General features: G+C 44.5%; 1 protein-coding gene across 1 annotated transcript in view; it reads right to left on the bottom strand.

Moving 5' to 3' along the window:
* Positions 1-18,417, bottom strand: part of LOC140459558 (alpha-1A adrenergic receptor-like) — a 20,083-nt gene extending 1,666 nt beyond the window's left edge. The window contains exons 1-2 of the mRNA XM_072553804.1: positions 17,502-18,417; positions 1-195 (exon numbers count right to left, since the gene is read on the bottom strand). The exon at positions 1-195 is cut by the window's left edge and continues 1,666 nt beyond it. Of these exons, the coding sequence (XP_072409905.1) occupies positions 1-195; positions 17,502-18,417 (1,111 nt within the window). The remainder of the gene's footprint in view (positions 196-17,501) is intronic.
* Between the last annotated feature and the right edge of the window lie 1,950 nt (positions 18,418-20,367).

Here is a 20,367-nt window from a genome sequence, read left to right as displayed (position 1 = left end):
TGTAGCTCAGGGGAGGGTGAAATGATGCCCTTTTCCTGTGACAGCATTGACCCTTCAAGATGCTTTGAAATGCCTTCCTAAATTCTTTGTTTGAAGCTGGGTATATGATGGGGTTAATGCAGCTGTTAAAATAGCCAAGCCAAAATGTTATTTTGAAGATGGTCTCTGGGGCTTTGTACTTCGGGAAGAAAGAACCTGTGGGAGTAAAAGAAAACAAAAACATGATTTAAGGTGTGTACTTGCACTGACATCAGGTTGAATTTAAATAAGTAATTCATTGGAGGAGGATTAATTTAGTCCAGTTTGAAAATGACAATGAAGAAATTACATGACACGATCCCCAAAAATGGATTTGTAAGTGAAAGCTTGTGTTTAAATTGAAGCTAACTTTAATAAGGTGCTGGTCAAAATCCTCCACAAACTGCAAACAGTGGTCCACTAAGGTTGATATTTATGAATACAAAAGTAGGATTTAGCTGGGGCACTTGTGGGAAAGTAATTGAAGTCCTCCGTGCACCGGACCAATCATAAAAGTATTATCCTCCGAACTGCAATCCATAATGCTCTGTGTGAGAGGAGTGGATTTGTGCTCAAGTGCAAAATGATAACAAATTTCTAACACGAGCAGTAAAGCTTGGAGTTTGAGCTATTGGAGGACCATAATGTCTCTGTCAAGTTAAATGCTTTTTGTTGGCAGTTTGAATTGGGAAACATGGCTATTGCATGATTGTGGGTCCAGCTTACTTATCTTCCTTTTGAGGCTTCCTGTGCGAGAAAATGTGGACTAGGCTGAAATAGAGTATCAGTCCTCCAAATCAAGATCATCCAACAGCACTTGAGTGGTGCTGGGCAGTGACCCCAATTTGTTGTTCCACAGGTTAAAAAAAACAAGACTGACCAGAAATAGCAAGTTGCTCTTGGAATGTTCTACATGAAACACAGTTTGCAGAAGCAAAATGATGCACAGTATTGCATTGAACATTTGAAGTGCAAACAATCTACTTTGATTTCCTTGCCTTGGTTCTTTTTAAATACATTTGTTCTTCGGATAGGTTGATACGCGTCATGTTGTGTTTATACTCTTTTTATCACTGCTGGGGACCACAGACCTCACCGTCATCCACGTGGCTGGAGTTACCTCTAGGCCCGACTGGGTAGTAACAACAGCTTCAGGGAATTGTCCAGGTAAAAGGCACATACCCTGCTAAAACCTTTGGTCCCTGATGTATTGGTCTGGAACTTTGGCTAAACAGACCATCCTTCAAACTGGCAACATCTTCGGCCATTGCTTGGCTGCGATCTGCTTCTGTGAGGTGGAATGTCTGCAGGTTTCTCGCATCATTTTGAAGTGACATTGCTGCTAAAGACAGTCATGGAAAGTTGGGTTTCAATTCATGGGGGCCACTGGCACATGTACTGGAGAAACAGGAAGTTTTGGTGTTGGGCTTCACATAAGACCTGCTGTGACTAGTGTCTCAGTGAATGATATAACTTGGGTTCTGAACTCTCAGCAGCTGGGTGGGGTGGAAGAGGTCATATTTGGGCAGATGAAATGTGAAAAGACAAGTGTGGCTTCACAGGTCATTTTGTTGTCGTCTTCCACTTGTGTTGTCATTGAACGTTTTCACGGTGAGTTCAGTTGAACCGCTGATATGTGTTTTTTTTAAGAGTACCTTCATCCACTCTGCAAATAGATGAGTCTGCAGCAGGGGAGACTTCAAAGGCTGGAGGAAGGAGAAACACAGCAGGAGAAGCAATGGGTTGATGTTAAAACTTTTCTGTCTGTGATTGCCAAGTTCAAACAGCAACTTTGTGTTCAGAGGTATTGCGTAAGTAAAATAATACAAAGATCCTATGAAGCTTGGAATACAATTGATTTTATGTGCATTTATCTGATCTTGCTATTCATCTTAAATAGACAGCAGGCACTTGAACCACTGGCAAACTCTTACCATTGGAGACTATTTCTCCAATGTGTGTTTGACAAATAAATCATTATGATCTCAAGGTTCTTTGGACAAATAGATGAAAACATTTTTTCTTGTTGCCTGTCACGATTAATGTGATTTCAGAGTATGTGATTTCACTTAGATGAAAAGGGTACCACTGCTTCAAAAAAAAATATAAATTGAGTTTTATATTAATGTGACATGGATGTGAGATGGAATGTGAGACACTTAACTTTGTCTCCATGAAGACAGTGGAGATTCTTCTTTCTATTCACACGTTTCAATGTCAGGCCTGGATCAGGAGTTGTCATTGTGATCAGAGCTTGGGTGTGGAAGGCTCCAGACAGGTACAGTTCAGTGTACTGTTTGATTCTTGATTAATAGGTTATAAAAGTAGACTCCCAGCAGAAATTGTAAAATAGATATTTCTTTTTGTATGTCAAGGCCAGGAACATGGGCTTTAAGTGATGGAATGATTCAGATGTCTCATTCCTTAAAGGCATTTATGTCGAAGGTTGGTATCCCCAATCCATACTTCTGTCTCTTCTTCAAGATAAGAGTAGCCCCTGTTTATAATCGAGGCGATCAGGGTATTTCGTAGATGGTCTTGTATGTCATGACAAAAGACATTACAATTGTGATAAATGTAGCCTATAATTCTGTACGTGAGTAAAGAACTGGCCCAATGCTCAGAGGCATATCAAACAAGACCATTCAGCCCAACAGATCAGTAGCAGTATTTATGTATCATACTAAGTTCCTCCTATCCGTACTTCACTTCATCTACCAATGTATCTGTTCCGTACTCTCTCAAGTATTGAGCTTTCCCTCGCATGCATTTGTACTATTTGACCGAAACACTCGAGTAGCACATTATCTGAGTAGTTATAGATAAACATGGATCAATAAAGACTACTGACTTGGCAACTGAACGGCCCTAAATGAAGCAGCTTTTATGTGAATGCTTCCAAAGAAAATCTTAAAATCAAAGGTGTTTTGTCATTTTTGTTGTATTGCACAAGATCAGTTATTATGAGCCTGAAACTCCTTTGTTCTGTGATGGATGCAAGAGGCACATAATTTCAGTACATTCTGCTTGACAGCAAACTGCACAATGAAAGCACACGTACAATGTTATAATCAACTGTACTGTGGTTCTTGCAGAATACAAAGTCACAATTCGATCTCCCTGAAATAGAAAAAGGACTAATCAGAGTTATAGAAAACACAAGAAGGATATGAGTAATCCAAACTCCATTTGCCTCAATTGAAGGGAGACATCAAAATGTAGGTGCTTTTCAGATGGTCATAGAAAGTTAGTGATTTTTGAGAGGGTTTGTAGCTCAGGCTGATAAGGATGTAAGTTTGCTCACTGAGCTAGAAGGGTTGTTTTCATCACTATACAGGGTAAAATCATCGATGAGAGTCTCCGGTGAAGTGCTGGTGGCATGTCTCTCCTTTCTGTTTACAGGTCTTGTTTTCTTAACCTGGGTGATGTCACTTCCGGCTCTCTCTTTTTTTCAAGAGGAGGTAGATGGGGTCGAAATCTATGTGTTTATTGATGGAGTTCTGGTTAGAATGTCATGCCTCTAAGAATTCTCATGCATGGCTTTGTTTTGCCTGTCTGAGGATGTGTGTGTTGTCCCAGTCAAAGTGGTGTCCTTCTTTGTATGTGTAGAAACTAATGATAGTGGGTCATGTCTTTCGGTGGCCAGTTGGTGTTCGTGTATCCTGGTGGCAAGTTTCCTGCTTGTTTGTCCATTGTAGTGTTTTTTTTACAGTATGGTATCTTGTAAGTGATGTTAGTTTTGCTGGTTGTTTCTAATGCATCCTTGAGTTTCACTAGTCGCTGTTTAACTGTGGGTAGGTTTGTGAGCTACCATGATGCCAAGTGGTCTGACTAGTCTGGGAGTCGTTTCTGATGCATCTTGGATGTAAAGTAATATGGCTGTAGTTTTTGGTTGCATTGTGTCTGTCTGTTTGGGTTTGTTCCTGAGGAACTGGTGGATTGTGTTTATCGATATCTGTTTCTCTATGCCCTCCAGTTTTGGATATCCCTACTCTTGAGAAAAGACCTTGGCTGCTCACCTGATCCATGCCTCTGATGATTTTATAAACCCGATGCTCCAGAGAAAGGCATACCAGCCTATCCAGTCTCCCCTTGTAACTCAAACCCTCTAGTCCCAGTAACATCCTGGTAAATCTCTTCTACATCCTTGACAATTTAATAACATCCTTCCCATAGCAGGGCAACTACAATCCTATGTAGTACTTCAAGTCTGACCTTCATAATGTTTTGTAATGCTGTAACATGATCTCCCAACTCCTTTACTCAGTGCTTTGACTGACTAAGGCAAGGGTGCCTAATTCATTCTTCACCCTGTCTACGTGCGATGCCACTTTCAAGGAACTATGTACCTGCACAGCAACCCCACCCCCGGCCTCTCTGACAACACTGCCATTAACAGTGTAAGTCCTACCCTGCTTTGTCTCACCAAAATGCCACACCTCAGATGTCATTGAATTAAAGTCCATCTGCCATTCCTTGGCTCACAAGTCTGGTTGATCAAGATCCCATTGTCCTCTTACATAACCTCCTTCAGTGTCCACTGCACTACCAATTTTGATGTCATCTGCAAAATTTCTGACCATGCCCCTCCTATATTCTCATCTGCATCATTTATAACCATGCCTTACATTCGACAGGACTGAAGCTTTGTAATTCCCTTTGTAAAACTCTCCGTTGCTGCAACTTCACATCCGCATTTATGTTTCATTTCAAATTAAGTTTAAATTTATTTCCAAGACTGAGTGCCACTTGTACAGACAACTTATGTTCAAGGTGCTATACAAATTCAAGTTTTGATGCTGCAACATCCCATTTATCAGAATTCAGTTTTAGGTGAAATGACCTCTGCAGGAATTGTCTCACTCTTCTGTGAAGAGTGTTTGGGCATTATTTTGGTTCCCACTCACAATTCTGATCCAAGCTTCTGACACCAACTCTCTTGCTGACAACAGTCTGTGATTTAGCCAGGCTGTTGGTGACTTTATCTCATGTTTTCTTTTGGCCTGCATTTACTTCCATGCCCGTCAAAATTTTACAATTTTCACCAGTTATTTTATATGCCTCCCTGGCTTTGCTCCCACCTCCTTTCTGAGTTACCTTTCAACCTCATAAATGACAGTGAAACATGCACCTCTCTCATTGTGGCCTCTTGTGCATTTCCAATTACAATTTGTCTGTCTGTCTCTCTGTCTGTCTCTCTGTCTGTCTCTCTGTCTGTCTCTCTGTCTGTCTCTCTGTCTGTCTCTCTGTCTGTCTCTCTGTCTGTCTCTCTGTCTGTCTCTCTGTCTGTCTGTCTGTCTGTCTGTCTGTCTGTCTCTCTGTCTGTGTGTCTGTCTGTGTGTCTGTCTGTCTCTCTGTCTGTGTGTCTAGCAATTGTTTTCATTGCTTTCAGCTCTGGATTATTTTTCCTACATTTCTTTGCCTCATTTTTTTTTTGGTTCTTTCCAAGGTCTCTAGCACAGAGTCTGTCCCCATTGCTCAGAAGGGAAGGGAGAAGAGGAGCAGAGATTAGTCATTATGGACTCCATAGTTAGGAGTACAGACAGGAGGTTCTGTGGGATTGAGAGAGACTTAGTGTGTTGCCTTCCAGGTGCCAGGGTTCGTGATAGATCTCCGATCATGTTCTCAGAATCCTTGCAAGGGAGGGGGAGCACCCCAAGTTGTGGTCCACATAGGCACCAATGACATAGGTAGGAAGAGAGATGGGGATTTCAGGCAGAAATTCAGGGAGAAAGGGTGGAAGCTTTGAGTGAGGACAAAGAGTTGTTACCTCTAGTTTGTTGCCTGTGCCATCTGCTTGTGAGAGGAGGAATGGGGGAGAGAGAGGAGTTGAGCACGTGGCCACAGGGATGGTGCAGCGAGGGAGAGTTTTGGATTCTTGGATAATTGGGGCTCTTTCTGGGGTAGGTGGGACCTCTACAAACAGGATGGTCTTCACCTGAACCAGAGGGGCACCAGTATCCTAGGGGTGGAAATTTGCTAATGTTTTTTTTGGATGGGTTTAAATTTAGCAGGGGGATGGGAAACTAAATTGTAGTTCAAGTATAGAGGAGGTTGAGAGTAGGGAGGTCTGAAATGAGGTTTCAGGGTTGCAAGAGGACACCGGCGAGCAAAACGTTGATTTGAAGTGTGTCAATTGAATGCCAGGAACGTCTGTAGTGAGCTGGGTGAACTTGCATCATGGGTCGGTACCTGGGATTTTGATGTTGTGCCTATTTCAGAGACATGGGTAGAGTAGTGACAGGAATAGTTGTTGTTTCAGGTTCTGGGATTTAGATGTTTCAGTCAGAACAGAGAAAGGTGGTCTTATGGCTGCAGAAAGGACGTTTGAGGAGTCATCAATTGAGGTAGTGTGGGCTGAGATGAGAAACAACAAAGGAGAGGTCATCCTGTTGGGAGTTTTCTACAGGCCTCTGAATAGGCCCAGACATTTAAAGGAAAGGAAAGATTATTTTCAGTGGGAGCGAGAGCAACAGGGTAGTTGTTATGGGGGATTTCAACTTCCCAAATATTGACTGGGAATAGATACTTTAGATGGGACAGTTTTTGTCCATTGTATACAGGAGGGTTTACTGACACAGTATGTAGACAGGCCAACAAGGGGCGAGCCCATAATCTATTTGGTACTGAACCCAGCCAGGTACGAGATTTTGACGTAGGTGAGGTAGGTAGGTGATAGATGGGATTGACGTTCACAAGGAGGTGGTGTTAGAAATTCTGGAAAGTGTGAAAATAGAATAAATCCCAACCAGCCAAGGGGATTTATGTAGGATTCTCTGGGAAGCCAGGAAGGAGATTGCTGAGCCTTTGGCTTTTGCTGTCATTGCCTACAGGAAGAGTGCCAGAAGACTAGAGGATTGCAAATGTTGTTCCCTTGTTCAAGAAGGGGAGTAGAACAACCCTGGTAGTTACAGACCAGTGAGCCTTCCTTTGGTTGTGGGTAAAGTATTGGAAAAGGTTTGAAGAGGTAGGGTTTATAATCACCTTGATAGGAATAAGTTGGTTAGGGATAGTCAACACAGTTTTGTAAAGGGTAGAGTGTGCATCACAAACCTTCTGGAGTTCTTTGAGAAGATGATCAAACAGGTGGATGCGGGTAAGGCAGTTGATGTGGTGGATATGGATTTCAGTAAGGCATACCCCATAGTAGGCTCCCCATGGTAGGCTCCTGCACAAAATATGGAGTCATAGGATTGAGATCGATTTAGTGGTTTGGATCAGAAATTGGTGAGCTGAAAGAAGACAATGTGGTAGTTGATTGGAAATGTTCATTCTGGAATTCAGTTACTAGTGGGGTACCACCAGGATCTGTTTTGGGTCCAGTGCTGTTTGTCATTTTTATAAACTCGGAGAGCGTAGAAGAATGGGTTAGTAAATTTGCAGATGACACTAAGGTGGATGGAGTTGTGGATAGCGCCGAAGGACGTTGTAGGTTACAGAGGGACCTAGATAAGCTGCAGAGCTTGGCTGAGAGGTGGCATATGGAGTTTAATGTAGAAAAGTGTGAGGTGATTCACTTTGGAAGGAGTGAATGCAGAGTACTGGGCTAATGGTAAGATTCTTGGCAGTGTCGATGAGCAGAGAGATATTGGTGTCCATGTACATAGAAATCTGAAAATGGCCACCCAGGTTGATAGGGCTGTTAAGAAGGCATACAGTGTGTCAGCTTTTATTAGTAGAGGGATTGAGTTTCGGAACCATGAGGTCAAGCGGCAGCTGTACAAAACTCTGGTGCGGCCGCACTTGGAGTATTGCGTGTAGTTCTGGTCACTGCATTATAGGAAGGATGTGGAAGCTTTGGAAAGTGTTCAGAGGAGATTCACTAGGATGATGCCTGGCACAGAGGGAAGGTCTTATGAGGAAAGGTTGAGGAACTTGAGGCTGTTTTCGTTAGAGAGAAGAAGGTTGAGAGGTGACATGGTTGAGACATACAAGATAATCAGAGGGTTAGGTTGGGTGGACAGTGAGACCCTTTTTCCTTGGATGGTGATGGCAAGCACAAGGCGCCATAGCTTCAAATTGAGGGGTGATTGATAGAGGATCGATGTCAGAGGTAGTTTGTTTACTCAGTGTAGTAGGGGAGTGGAACGCATTGCCTGCAACAGTTGTATACTCGCCAACTTTACAGGCATTTAAATGGTCATTGGATAGGCAGATGGACGAGAATGGAATAGTGTAGGTGAGATGGGCTTCAGCACAGGGCAGCACAACATCGAGGGCCGAAGGGCTTGTACTACGCTGTAATGTTCTATGTTCTGATAAGCCTTGAAATGTAGGGTTTTGATGAATCTTTGGGTCATCTGACCTTCTGGCATCTGATGTCTGTCATATGTCTTGAGATCATATTTGCTTTGCAATAACCCTGTGAAGTGTCTTATGATCAGTGTCTTACAATGTTGAATATTATGGAAGCATAAACTGTTGTTCACATTTTGGCACTTTGTGGCTTTACTAATTTAACAAAACCGAACTGTTAGATTTTGTTTAAAATGGTGCATGCAAGAGATGCACAAATGTGTCAATTGATACTAGGGTGAAAATGTCAGTTATAAGCACTGAAACAAGTGGGATAAGTGTAGATAGATCAGCACATACTGGATGGACTGAAGGGCTTCTTTGGTGCTGTATGACTCAAAAGTCATGTGCTTTTATCCCAACATTCAAATCCTGCATAAGCTTAAGAAACCTCAAGGAATTTACCGTATCAAAACCTTAATCGATCAAGATCAGCATGGCTGGCGGAACATTTAAAATGGCCAGGGAATAATATTTGCCTGGTACATTCTGCATGTCAACACCACACCCAATCAGCATTAACTATCTGCACCTTTATCTCCGACTGTATAAATTGGTGTTCCCATTAGAATTTGACGCAGTTGCCATTCTACCCTGACAAGTGCGAGACAAGTAACTTGACAAGCATGTACACTTGACAGCCCAACTCAAGCTACTATGTTTGGAATATCTAGAAATTCAAAGAACTGACAAAAGCTGTGAGAAAATGCTTTGAAGATATTGGAAGATTGTGAAAGCAGACTTTACACATTGACAACATGCATCACGAATGGCCCTGGAGTTATTGAGACCAAAACAGACATAGACACGCCAGAAACTAATTACACAAACCTGTAGCACCTTCTTTATTGTTCTATAAATCTGGCAAGCCATCCGCAATAACCTCGAGATTTGCTGGACCAACCTTATAAACCAATCATCAGTCATTAATCTCTTCAAATGGTTGCACTCCATACAGGTTATTGCAGCACAAGTGTTCCTGAATTAAGTTCAAAGCTAAGTTTTCCCTTTAATAAAAATCTTGATTAATGTTTAATTTATTCTATTCTTTTTGTTTCTCTGCTTTGACTGTAATTGGTGATTACTCGACTTGGCTTACACACAAAGAGTTGACCTGATCACGAACCTGTCCATATCTCTCAGTAATATTCTCACTTACATGCGCTATACTTGAGTGTAGATTAGAGTGGTGCTGGAAAAGCACAGCAGTCAGGCAGCATCCGAGGAGCAGGAAAATCGACTTTTCGGGCAAAAGCCCTTCATTAGGAATAGCGCTCTCCTTAAAGTCTACTCGATCTCTCTCTGTCCCATTGTAAAACTTGAATGTAGCAGCCTGCTCTTAATCTGAATGGAAAATAAGTAAATGGATGAGTTGAGGACACCACTAGATGATGCTGAGAATAACCAGTTATTATCATGTCTCTTTGCCTTTTATCATTTGGCACATTTCCTCATCAGGTTGTTTGTTTTTGACAGTATTGTACAGTATAGTAGAAAAACAATATGAGGAAGAATATTTTGTCTTGTTTCATTCTTGAGGAGAAGGAGAACTTTCAATTGTTCATGCTGTGTCTGTTCACAGAATCTATGTTTTGACAACATCAGTTGTCCAGTTCTGAGACTGACCAACAGCTGCGATACAGGTATTTCATTTTCCAGAAAAAAATCCATGTCATGTTTTGTCTTTAGAAGTACATGGAGAGGGAATGCCTGCAGTGTCCTTGTCACACTGAAACCTACCTGAGGGAAAGGACCCTGTTTCTCTCCTCCTGATCCTCTGTACAGAGGGCTGGAAGATAGTACATGAAATTCCAAACTTGGGACACACAACTTTGAAAGAAATGATTTGAAAACCTTGACACAAGGAGTTACAGGTTATTGTTGACAATCGTTCAGTTCCAGAGACCATACTCTGCTGTAAGCCAATGTGGATCTTGCATGTACTTCCACGATTGTTCAAGTTCAGAGATTTAAGCTGTAACACACTCTTATGCCTTAACAGGAATATTCTGATCCCTTTTAGTTCTTTAGTCTTTCCAAAGCAGAACTAAAAGGACAATTGTGAAATGTGGCTTGATCGAAATGATGCAGCTGCTTTGTAGCACACTGAGGTGGACACCAAAAACACTCATCATATGTGACTGAGCACAGTTCTCAATGATACCATAGGAACAGCATGAGTATTTCCAGACAGGCTGTGTTCTCTTCTGGACAGTCTCCTGTGGTTCTTAACTCTTCATTTCCAGGAAAATTCATAGTGCTTTCTCTTTGAGAAACCTCATTACCCTTGTGACCTTCCTGTTTGAAAGGCTCCTATTTTCCCTTCAGTCCAAGTAACTGTTTAAAAGGGACCAAATCCTTGCCAATGCACTGGGTCTGTTGATTTTTGCTTCTTCAATTTTTAAAACATTGCTGCAAAACTTTGGTCCAAACCGAAACACCAAGAATAGCTGTGAGTAAATTATAACTGATCATCACCAATCTTGTGTTTTCAACTTAGACCATAAGCTATAGAAGCAAAATTAGGCCATTCAACTCATCAAGTCTTCTCCTTCATTTGAACATGGTTGACACATTTTCTCAACGCCATTCTCCTTCCTTCTCCTTATCACACTTGATTCCCTTTCTGGTTGAGAACCTGTCTATCTCTGTCTTAAATATGCTCGATGACGAGACCTCCACAGATCTCTGCGGCAATGAGTTCCACAGATTCACCACTCTTTGGCTGAAGAAATTCTTCCTCCCCTCAGTGGCACAAGGTCATGACATCATGTTGAGACTATCCTCTCGGGTCCTTTTCTCTCCTAATAATGGAAGGATCTTTGACCCTTCCAATATATTCACATGCTTCAGTATTCTGTAAGTTTCGATGAGATCCCTCCTCATCTTTCTAAGTTGCATCCAGCATAGACCCAAAGTCCTCACCTGCTCCTCATGTGACAAGCCATTCATCCGTGGGGTACTCTGGACCTCCTTCAACTCCAGCACATCCTTCCTTAGACCAGGGTCCAAACTTTCTCAGAATGTTCCAATGGTGGCCTGACCAGAGCCTTGTACAGCCTTAGAAAAACATCTCTGCTGTTATATTTTAGTCCTCTAGCTAACATTGCTTATGCCTTCTGATCTGCGACCTGAATCTGCATGTTAACCTTCAGAGAATCCTGAACTGGGACTCCCAATTCCCTTTGTCCTTTAGATTTCTGAAGCCTTTCCCTGTTTCTAAAGTGGTCTATGCCTCTCTTCATCCTACTACAGTGCACGGCCTCACACATTTGCAAATTGTATTCCATGTGCCACTTCTTTGCCCACACTGCTAACCTGTCCAAGTCCTTTTTGCAGCACTCCCATGACCTGCCTCTGGATCCTCCCAAAGAGCAGCCCATCCCCCGATAGATGTGGTCCCAGAACTGCTTTAAATATTCCAAAAGACGCCTGGCCAGACCATCATGCAGCCTCAACAGTGTGTCTCTGTTCTTGAATTTTAACCCTTTGAAATGAATTTGGTTGAATTCACTTCTGTGGCAAAATATACAAAACTGAAGACTTAAAACGTGTCTCGAGCATTTAAGATCATGATGAAATGGTAAACACAGACTTAACGTTGAACCGTGACAGTCAGACAAAGGGTGTCATTTCAAACTAGTGCAAACAATTTGAGAAGTTTATCAAAAGAGCTGCCAACCTGTGAAATGTAATTTCGCACCGTGTGAAGGTATACCGACACTCCAGTAATTATTGAGGAGCTGTTACCAATGGTGATTGGGGAGGGGGGGGTGGGGGGTGGGGGGGGGGGGGAGCGGTATTGCCCTGCTGTGGGTAGCATCTTTGCCTCTACTGTGAGGCTTTGGGATCAGGTTCCACCCAAGAAAGATTCATTTCTTGCATGTCAAAATTGACTGATTATGAATTGCAAATTTTTCCAGTGTATGAGTGGCAGAATGGGAGTTTGCCTTGCTAAACTTGAGGCAGAATTATGCCTTTCAAGCTGTGTGGCCCCTAGTGACAGGCTAACGATCTGGTCCAGTAGAAACGAGCCATGGAAACAGAAATAATCATGTGCTTGCCTGTTTCATGCTCTCAGTGGGAGGCAGCCATGACTGGGGGGAATGGGAGCAACTATCACCCTATGGGCTGATTGGTCTCCACATCTCTCTCCTTTTCATATACTTCACTAATCTTCAAACTGACTGGCAACTGTGGCATCAAGCCTTCAATTCTGGTGCATTTGAATAATACTTTCAGCATTTAAAGATACTGAACCTGCCCCTTTTTGTGTTGAAGACTCAAAGAATTTTTTCATTTGAAAAGATGTTTGTTTTTTGAAGAAGAGAAATTGAGACTCAGAAAGGCACAGGTGTTAGAGCACCATAAATGAAAGGATGTGGAGTAAATGGAGAAGGGAAGATTTGTTGGCACTAACATGTAACCTGTTTTGTTGCCTTGCAAAAAGAAGCTTTGAATTCAGAGTCAGGTGTCTTTAATGCACAGAGAAGCACTGGAGCACACAGGGCTGAATAATTACACCATTTCCACAAAGAGGATGGTATTCTGTTGATTGTAAGAAGCGTTGATCAAATTTGTTTCTTGCTGAATTTAATGAAAAATTTAAGTTATTTAAAATAATACCATTTCAAATAATAGGGCGGGCATTTCATCTTGAAACGTGAATTGGTTGCCCAACAAAAACATTTGTCATAATGTAACCTGAATGATCTCCCCTCCCCCCACCCCCTCTTCATTTTTTACCACCGTACAAGGAAGAAGGTGCCATTCTGTAATGAGTACAAACAAGGCTCATGAAAAAAAACAATTAATCCCCTTTCATCTCCAAGGCTTGAATTCATTCTAATGTTTAATAAAAAATAGCCATCATGAATAACAACAACAGGAAAAGTTGCATTTATGCAGCACCTTTTTAATGTAGTAAAATGTCCCACAATACTAACATGTCCTTTACAAACAAAATGGTAACATTTGACTCCTTGTTTTGATCAAGTCATCAGTTTGCAGGTTTAATAAATTATTTAGATTTGGCAGCTGCTTGAAATGAATGATCGAATGGTTGTGATATCTTCTCCACACTGTAAAAACGTTTTAATGTGATTCAAACAGAGCACTGTTTGGTGCAATTCAGTAACATTTGGTTTTTGTGAAAATTTCAGTTGGATTTGGGGTTAAGGAACATCCTGCAGGGAAGTTGAAGAAAATTTGTGATGAAGTCAGGAGATGGAAATAATTGGCCTTCAAGTTGCAGATTGTAATATAAAGTTGTATCTTTAGTTTGATGTGTTACATAAACATGTGAATAGTGCCTGGAAACTTTGTGTGGAATCTAAACTATAACATCTGACCCACAAATACCATAATGTGGAGTGTAGGTAGGGCACCTGATCAAGAGAGCTCATGGGATACTGTTTGTCATTTGGAATGAGCTTAAACTTAATTTTTATGTTTCAGTTAGTAAGGCATTGGTGAGACAAGATTGTAATAAGTATGTGTAGTTTTTGGATTCCTTATTTAGCAGAGGATGGAAATGCACTGAAGGTTTAGTTGATTGATTCCCAGGATGAGTGGGTGGTCTCAGGAGGACAGGTTGGACAGATGGACTTGCTTCTTTTGGAGTTCAAAAGAATGAGAAATGCCTTGGTGGAAGTAGATAAGAAATCCAGAAGTAAGGGTCACTTATAACAGCATTTCCTAATTTTTTAAAAAGTCCTTTGGGGATCGAGATGAAGAGAATTTTTTTTTGAGGATTGAGGAACTTTGAAATTGTGTCTCAGAAGGTAGAAGAGGCAGTCTCATTGAATATTTGTATTTCAGAGGTTTATCTATTATCAGCCCTCTGGTTCCACAGGTCAGTATAATATCTGAAGCCCATATATACTCCACTATTCCATTTTCATCCATATATTTATCCAATGACTATTTAAAGGCCCTTCATGTTGGCGAGTCTACTACTGTTGTAGGCACTGCATTCCAAGCCTCTACAACCTCTGATGTGTCCGGTATCTATCACCCTTCCATTTAAAGCAATGTCCTCTCATGCTCGCCATCACCATCTAGGAAAAATGTTCCCTATCTAACTGTCTGATTTATCTTAACCTTTGATTCCTTTGAAGAGTATTTATCTGGTTTGGATGAGAAGGTGGAGCGTAAAACACACCATCAACTATCATCTTACCAACAACAAGTTTCAGGGGCCAAATGGTCTCCGATTTCTCTTGTTGTATATGTACGTAAGGCCCATTGTATTGCTACCAGTGGTCCTTCTCACCCCATTTCAAGTCAGAGAGTCGGTCAGCATGGAAACAGATCTTCTCCCAAACTATGGAAACAGATCCTTCGACCATAATCCTGAACTAAACTTGTCCCACTTGCCTGCGCTAGATCATCACCCTTGGAATATTTCTTATTCATCTACTCATCTAAATTCCTTTGAAACGTTATAACTGTATCTGCATCCATCATTTCCTCTAGTCGTTTAATTCGCTCATGAACCACTGTTTTAAAACGCCTCTCATGACTTTTAATGTTTTAATCTCTTTTTATGTCCTTTAATATTTTTAAAATGTTTCTCCCCTTACCTTAAAAATATACCCCCAGTCTTGAAATCCCCCCCCCTCCCACTGTCTAGAAAAGAAATATGATATTCACCTTAACTGTAAATCTTATGATATAATAAACCTCTTAAGGTTACCTCCTGAACTCCACTGAAACAAATCCCAGCAGATCCAGCCTCTCCTTCGAACTCAAACCCTCCATTCCTGGCACTATCCTGGTAGATGCCTTTTGAACTTCCTGTTGTATAACATCAGTTATACAACAGGGCGACCACAACTCGACATAGTTCTGCATCAGAGGCCTCACCAACATCTAAGTACATCTTCCCAACTCCTCCGGTACTCAAATGTCTGTGCGTTGAACACAAGCACGCGTCACATCACCTTAATCACCTTGTTTTTTTTATGGAACGCAGATATGAAAGAGTTACGTTCCCGAACCTTTCGGTCTCTCTCTACCACAGCACTACCCAAGGCCCGACTTTTAATTGGATAAATTCTATCCTTGTTTGTTTTACCAAAATTTAATATATTTTCATTTTCTTTTTGAAACCGGCGCAATCGATGGGCTGGCATTCTGTTTGTTGTAAAGATGGTTGTAGCTGACCTATCATTCTTGCAGTATTCTGCTTCATTGACCGAACTGCAATCGAATCCTTGTGTAACCTCACGTCCCATTGCATAGTTTTTTTTTGTGGTCTTTCTTGGTGCGTTTGCCAACTTTTTAGTACGATTCGGGGTCTCGCTTCTGTGGCTGCAATTCTAAATTTGCACGAAAGGAAGCTGTCCATTTCCTTTTGATATCCTCACTCTGAACATCCCACGGCTTCCTGTGCTTTTCACCTTTTTTTTAAAGAAAGCCTGAATAATGCTGAAAAAATATTGGTTCCAAATGGAACAAGAACATAGTTCCCGAGAAACAAATTTAAAAATCCTTTCTCTTATTAGGCAGGATGCCAGTCAGTAAAGTTCACTGCCAGGGGAGAAATATAGCATCATAAAATCCCCACGATGTGGAAGCAGGTCATTCGCCCCATCGAGTCCACATCGCTTCTCCAATCAGCGTCCCCCACCCACACGCTGTGACCATGCATTTTCTATGGCTAATCCCATGCACCTCCCTGGACACACAGGGCAATTTAGCAGGGCCAATCCACCTATTTCTCTGTACCCTTCTTTCTAAAAACCATTTGTTAGAAATATTTCTATCCATTGAAGATTGAATGCGCTTTATTTCAGCCCATAATTTATGGTGCAGATGATATAAGACGGAATGGTTGCATTATGGTACAATTATTTCATCCAACTGCATTCCCGCGCGTTCTGTTGGATTCTGTCACGCTCCCTCCCCCCCCCCCCCCCCGGCCCGGCCAACTCCTGCTTTAGTCAATTTGACTTTTATTTGAGTTTGAAATTTCTCTCCTCCGTTGTCGGTGTCTTTTTCTCCATACACTTTCTGACACGACCGTAGTTAATCCCTCACCCTCACACTGTTGTAACGGATTCCACCGACGCTGAGTGACAGTTCTACTCTTTCACTCACTCTCGGAGCTGGTAGTAATCTTCTGTTCCCTTATTTATGCCCCGACAAGGTCTCCACACTACTATTATCTTAGGGGGCTCTGTCACCGCTGCTGCTTATCCAAGCTTTTGCTGAAACCGCTTGGATGCTGCGCTTTCCCAGCAACACGCTCTCGACTCTAGTTCCCATATCAGCCCGACATCTCACCAGTGACTGAGTGTTATTTGCTGCTCAAAGAAAGTGCACTGGTTTCTGTTCGGTCTCGGGGAAAACTTGACAACATTGTTCCCTCCGACACAACATTCCTCACGGTTTATACCCAAACGCAAAGGTCAGTCGTGGTCCACGGTAGAATGTTTCATTATTAGTCCCAAACAGACCCTCTTTTAGAAACATCACTAAGATGGTGATGACCAATGTCACACTCTCAGAATCAGGGAGAGGTACAGCACGGAAACAGACCCTTCGGTCTAACTCGCTCACGCCGACCACAGTATCGCAACCCAACCTGGCCCGTGTGGCTCCAAACCCTTCCTATTCATATACCCCTCCAAGTGCCTTTTAAATGCTCTAATTGGACCAGCCTCCTCCACTTCCTCTGGCAGCTCAACACGCACCAACCTCTGTGTGAAAAAGCTGTCCCTTACATCTCTTTGAAATCTTACTTCTCCCCTTAAACCCATGCCCGCGACTTCTGGACTCTCTTTCCCCCCCACCCACCCCACCAAACCTGGGAAGAAAGACCTTGCCTGCTAACTCTCTCCATGCCCCCCCGCGCCACTTTATACAGACTTATAAAGTCATGAGCTTCAGGGAGAGGCTGGGTCTATTGTCCGTGGAGGGTGGGAGGCTGAGGAGGGGGGAAGGGGGGGGCTTACCTTAGCGAGATTTCACACTTCGGTCTCTAACGCTCCGGGTCAAATATCCCCGGCCCCTTCCGCTCGTCTGTGCAGCTCAACCATTCCCCCCCCCCCCCCCCCCCATTTCCCTCCCAACCCTGGCAAAGTCCAAGACTCAGAGAGAGGCAACTTTTCCCCGCACCATTGCCACAAAGTGAAGCATTGGAAGCAGCGGAAGGTCAGAGTGCAATGGAAATGGTTTCTTACCCAAGGGCAGGACCACGAAAAACGGGAGCCAGCACAGAATGAACCCCCCGACCACGATGCCCAGGGTCTTGGCCGCTTTCTTCTGCTTGGTGAACTTGAAGAGCAGGACCGAGAACTGAGTCTTCAGCTGGGCGCCCCGGCCACCGGGCTGGCTCTGACCCTGACCCTGAGCCTGGTCCACGGCGTCCGCCCTCTTCTCCGGCCGGTGGATGCGCAGCGTTACCCGCCCCCCTGTCCCCCTCTTCCTGCCCTCCTCCAGGCTCCTGGTTTCCCGCCTGGCCACCACGTAGACCCGGCAGTACATCACCAGGATGACGGCCAGCGGCGCGTAGAAGGAGCCCAGGGCTGAGAAGAGCACGTAGCCGGGCTCCTCGGTCACTCGGCACACGGTGTGGTCAGGGGGGGGCGGCTCCTTCCAGCCCATCAGGGGGCCCACCGAGATGACCAGGGCCAGGCTCCAGACTCCCAGGAGGGTGAAGAGCGCTCTCCCCTGGGTCACCAGGGCCGGGTGCCGCAGCGGGTAACTCACCCCGATGTACCGCTCGATGGAGATGACGCACAGGCTGAGGATGGAGGCGGTGGAGCAGAGGACGTCCAGGGCCGCCCAGACATCACAGAGCAGCCGGCCGAGCGGCCACTGGCCCTGCACCTCGAGCCAGGCGCTCAGGGGCAAGACGCTGCAGCTCAGCAGCAGGTCCGCCACCGCCAGGTTCACCGTGAAGTAGTTGGTGACCGTCTGCAGGGGCCGGTGACAGGCCACCGACAGGACCACCAGCACGTTGCCCAGCAGGGCGAACAGGATGAAGGAGCCCAGTGTCAGACCCAGGGCGATGGCCCGGCTCGGGCTGGGAGGGGGCCGAGCAGAACCGTTCAGCGCCAGCACCGAGCTGCTCCTGTTCTCCGGGAGGACCCCCATGTCCGAGCGCAGTCTCTCCTCCCCGACCCCCGTCCCTTCCCGTCCCTCTCCTCGTCTCCTCTGCTCTCTCCTCCCCCTCTCGTCTCCTCTTCCCTCCCTCCCTTTCCCTGCCCTCCTCTCTCTCTCTTTCCCTCCTCCCCCTCCCCATCCCCCCTCTCCCTCCCCATCCCCCCTCTCCCTCCCCATCCCCCTCTCCCTCTCCCTCTCCCTCCCCATCCCCCTCTCCCTCTCCTCTTCCCCCAGGGAAAAGGGGGTAGACTCTCCACCTGTTGGGATTGCCCCGCGGTGCCCAGATCACAAGTTGACCCCGAACGGCGAGGGTTGGAGCAACTTCTCAAGTCACCCCCTCCCCAGCCTCCACCACCAGCACCCACCCCCTCACCCAGCCTCACCCAATTTTACTGTTGCTCCACATTCACATTCCCAGTGTCTGGTGTAAGGGAATCACGAGCCTTTCCTGAGTTGGACGGGAGAGACGGGAGCGGATCGTGGGGATTTTGTAAAAAAAAAGGATCTTATTCCCAACCAGAGAGCGAACAGAAACCGGCTGGAGGTTCTGGCCAGGAGCTGTGAGCATTTGAGCGTCTTTCTGGAACCAAGTCTTTGGTTTCGGAGTTAAATCTCGCCCAGTCCAGGTCTGAAGCCGGACCCGACATTGTGAACCGCTTCACTTGTTTCTCGGGCCAGAGAATATAACATTGGGCCGTAAATCCTGCCAACCTTACGGACTCTTCTGTTCTCTCTGACATTACAAAATCCCCTGAAGAACTGCCGGTGCTGGAAATCAGAAACTTGGGGGGGGGGGGGGAAACCCCCCAGCAATTGTTGTTGTGAAAATTCAGCAGCTCCGGCAGCTTTTGTGCAGAGACGTCTTGGACCCCAAGACTCTGCTTTCACACTCGGCTGTTGCTGTCAGACCTGTTGCTCTTTCTCCATCGATTTCGATGTTTGGTTTCTCGTTCCGATCCGCCTGTGCCGAGCCGTCAGCATGCCGATATGCAAACTAACTACTGCTTTTTCGAGAAAACCCCAGGAAGGGTGACCTCTGATTTGGGGGAGAGAGAGAGAGAAAGAGAGAGAGAGGTTGCCTTTTCTGAACCGATAACTCTCCTTGTTCAGTGCAGTGACTGAGCCCCGTCGCTGGTCAGCATACAGGAGCACATCTCGCTTCTCACTCCATTTTCCAGCATAGAGCCACAGAGATGTACAGCATGGAAACAGACCCTTCCATCCGACCTGTCCACGCCGACCAGATATCCCAACCCAATCTCTTCCCACCTGCCAGCACCCGGCCCATATCCCACCAAACCCTTCCTATTCATATACCCATCCAAATGCCTCTTAAATGTTGCAATTGTATTAGCCTCCACCACTTCCTCTGGCGGCTCATTCCTTACATGTACCACTCTCTGTGTGAAAAAGTTGCCCCGTAGGTCTCTTACATCTTTCCCCTCTCACCCTATACCTATGCCCTCTAGTTCTGGATTCCCCCATGCCAGGGAAAAGACTTAGTCTATTTATCCTATCCATGCCCTTCATGATTTTGTAAACCTCTAAGGTCACCCCTCAGCCTCCGTTGCTCCAGGGAAAACAACTCCAGCCTGATCAGCCTCTCCCTGTAGCTCAGATCCTCCAACCCTGGCAACATCCTTGTAAATCTTTTCTGAACCCTTTCAAGTTTCATAACATCTTTCCAATAGGAAGGAGACCAGATTTGCATGCAATATTCCAACAGTGGCCAAACCAGTGTCCTGTACAGCCGCAACATGACCTCCCAACTCTTGTCCTCAATACTCTGACCAATAAAGGAAAGCATACCAAACTCCTTGTTCACTATCCTATCTACCTGAGACTCAACTTTCAAGGAGCTATGAACCTGCACTCTCTTTGTTCAGCAACACTCCCTAGGAGTGTATAAGTCCTGCTAAGATTTGCTTTCCCAAAATGCAG

Source organism: Chiloscyllium punctatum, chromosome 35, assembly GCF_047496795.1.
Source record: "Chiloscyllium punctatum isolate Juve2018m chromosome 35, sChiPun1.3, whole genome shotgun sequence".
Classification (NCBI taxonomy): Eukaryota; Metazoa; Chordata; class Chondrichthyes; order Orectolobiformes; family Hemiscylliidae; genus Chiloscyllium; species Chiloscyllium punctatum.
The sequence above is the reverse complement of the archived record's forward strand: the minus strand, read 5'-3'. Positions and strand labels throughout refer to the sequence as shown.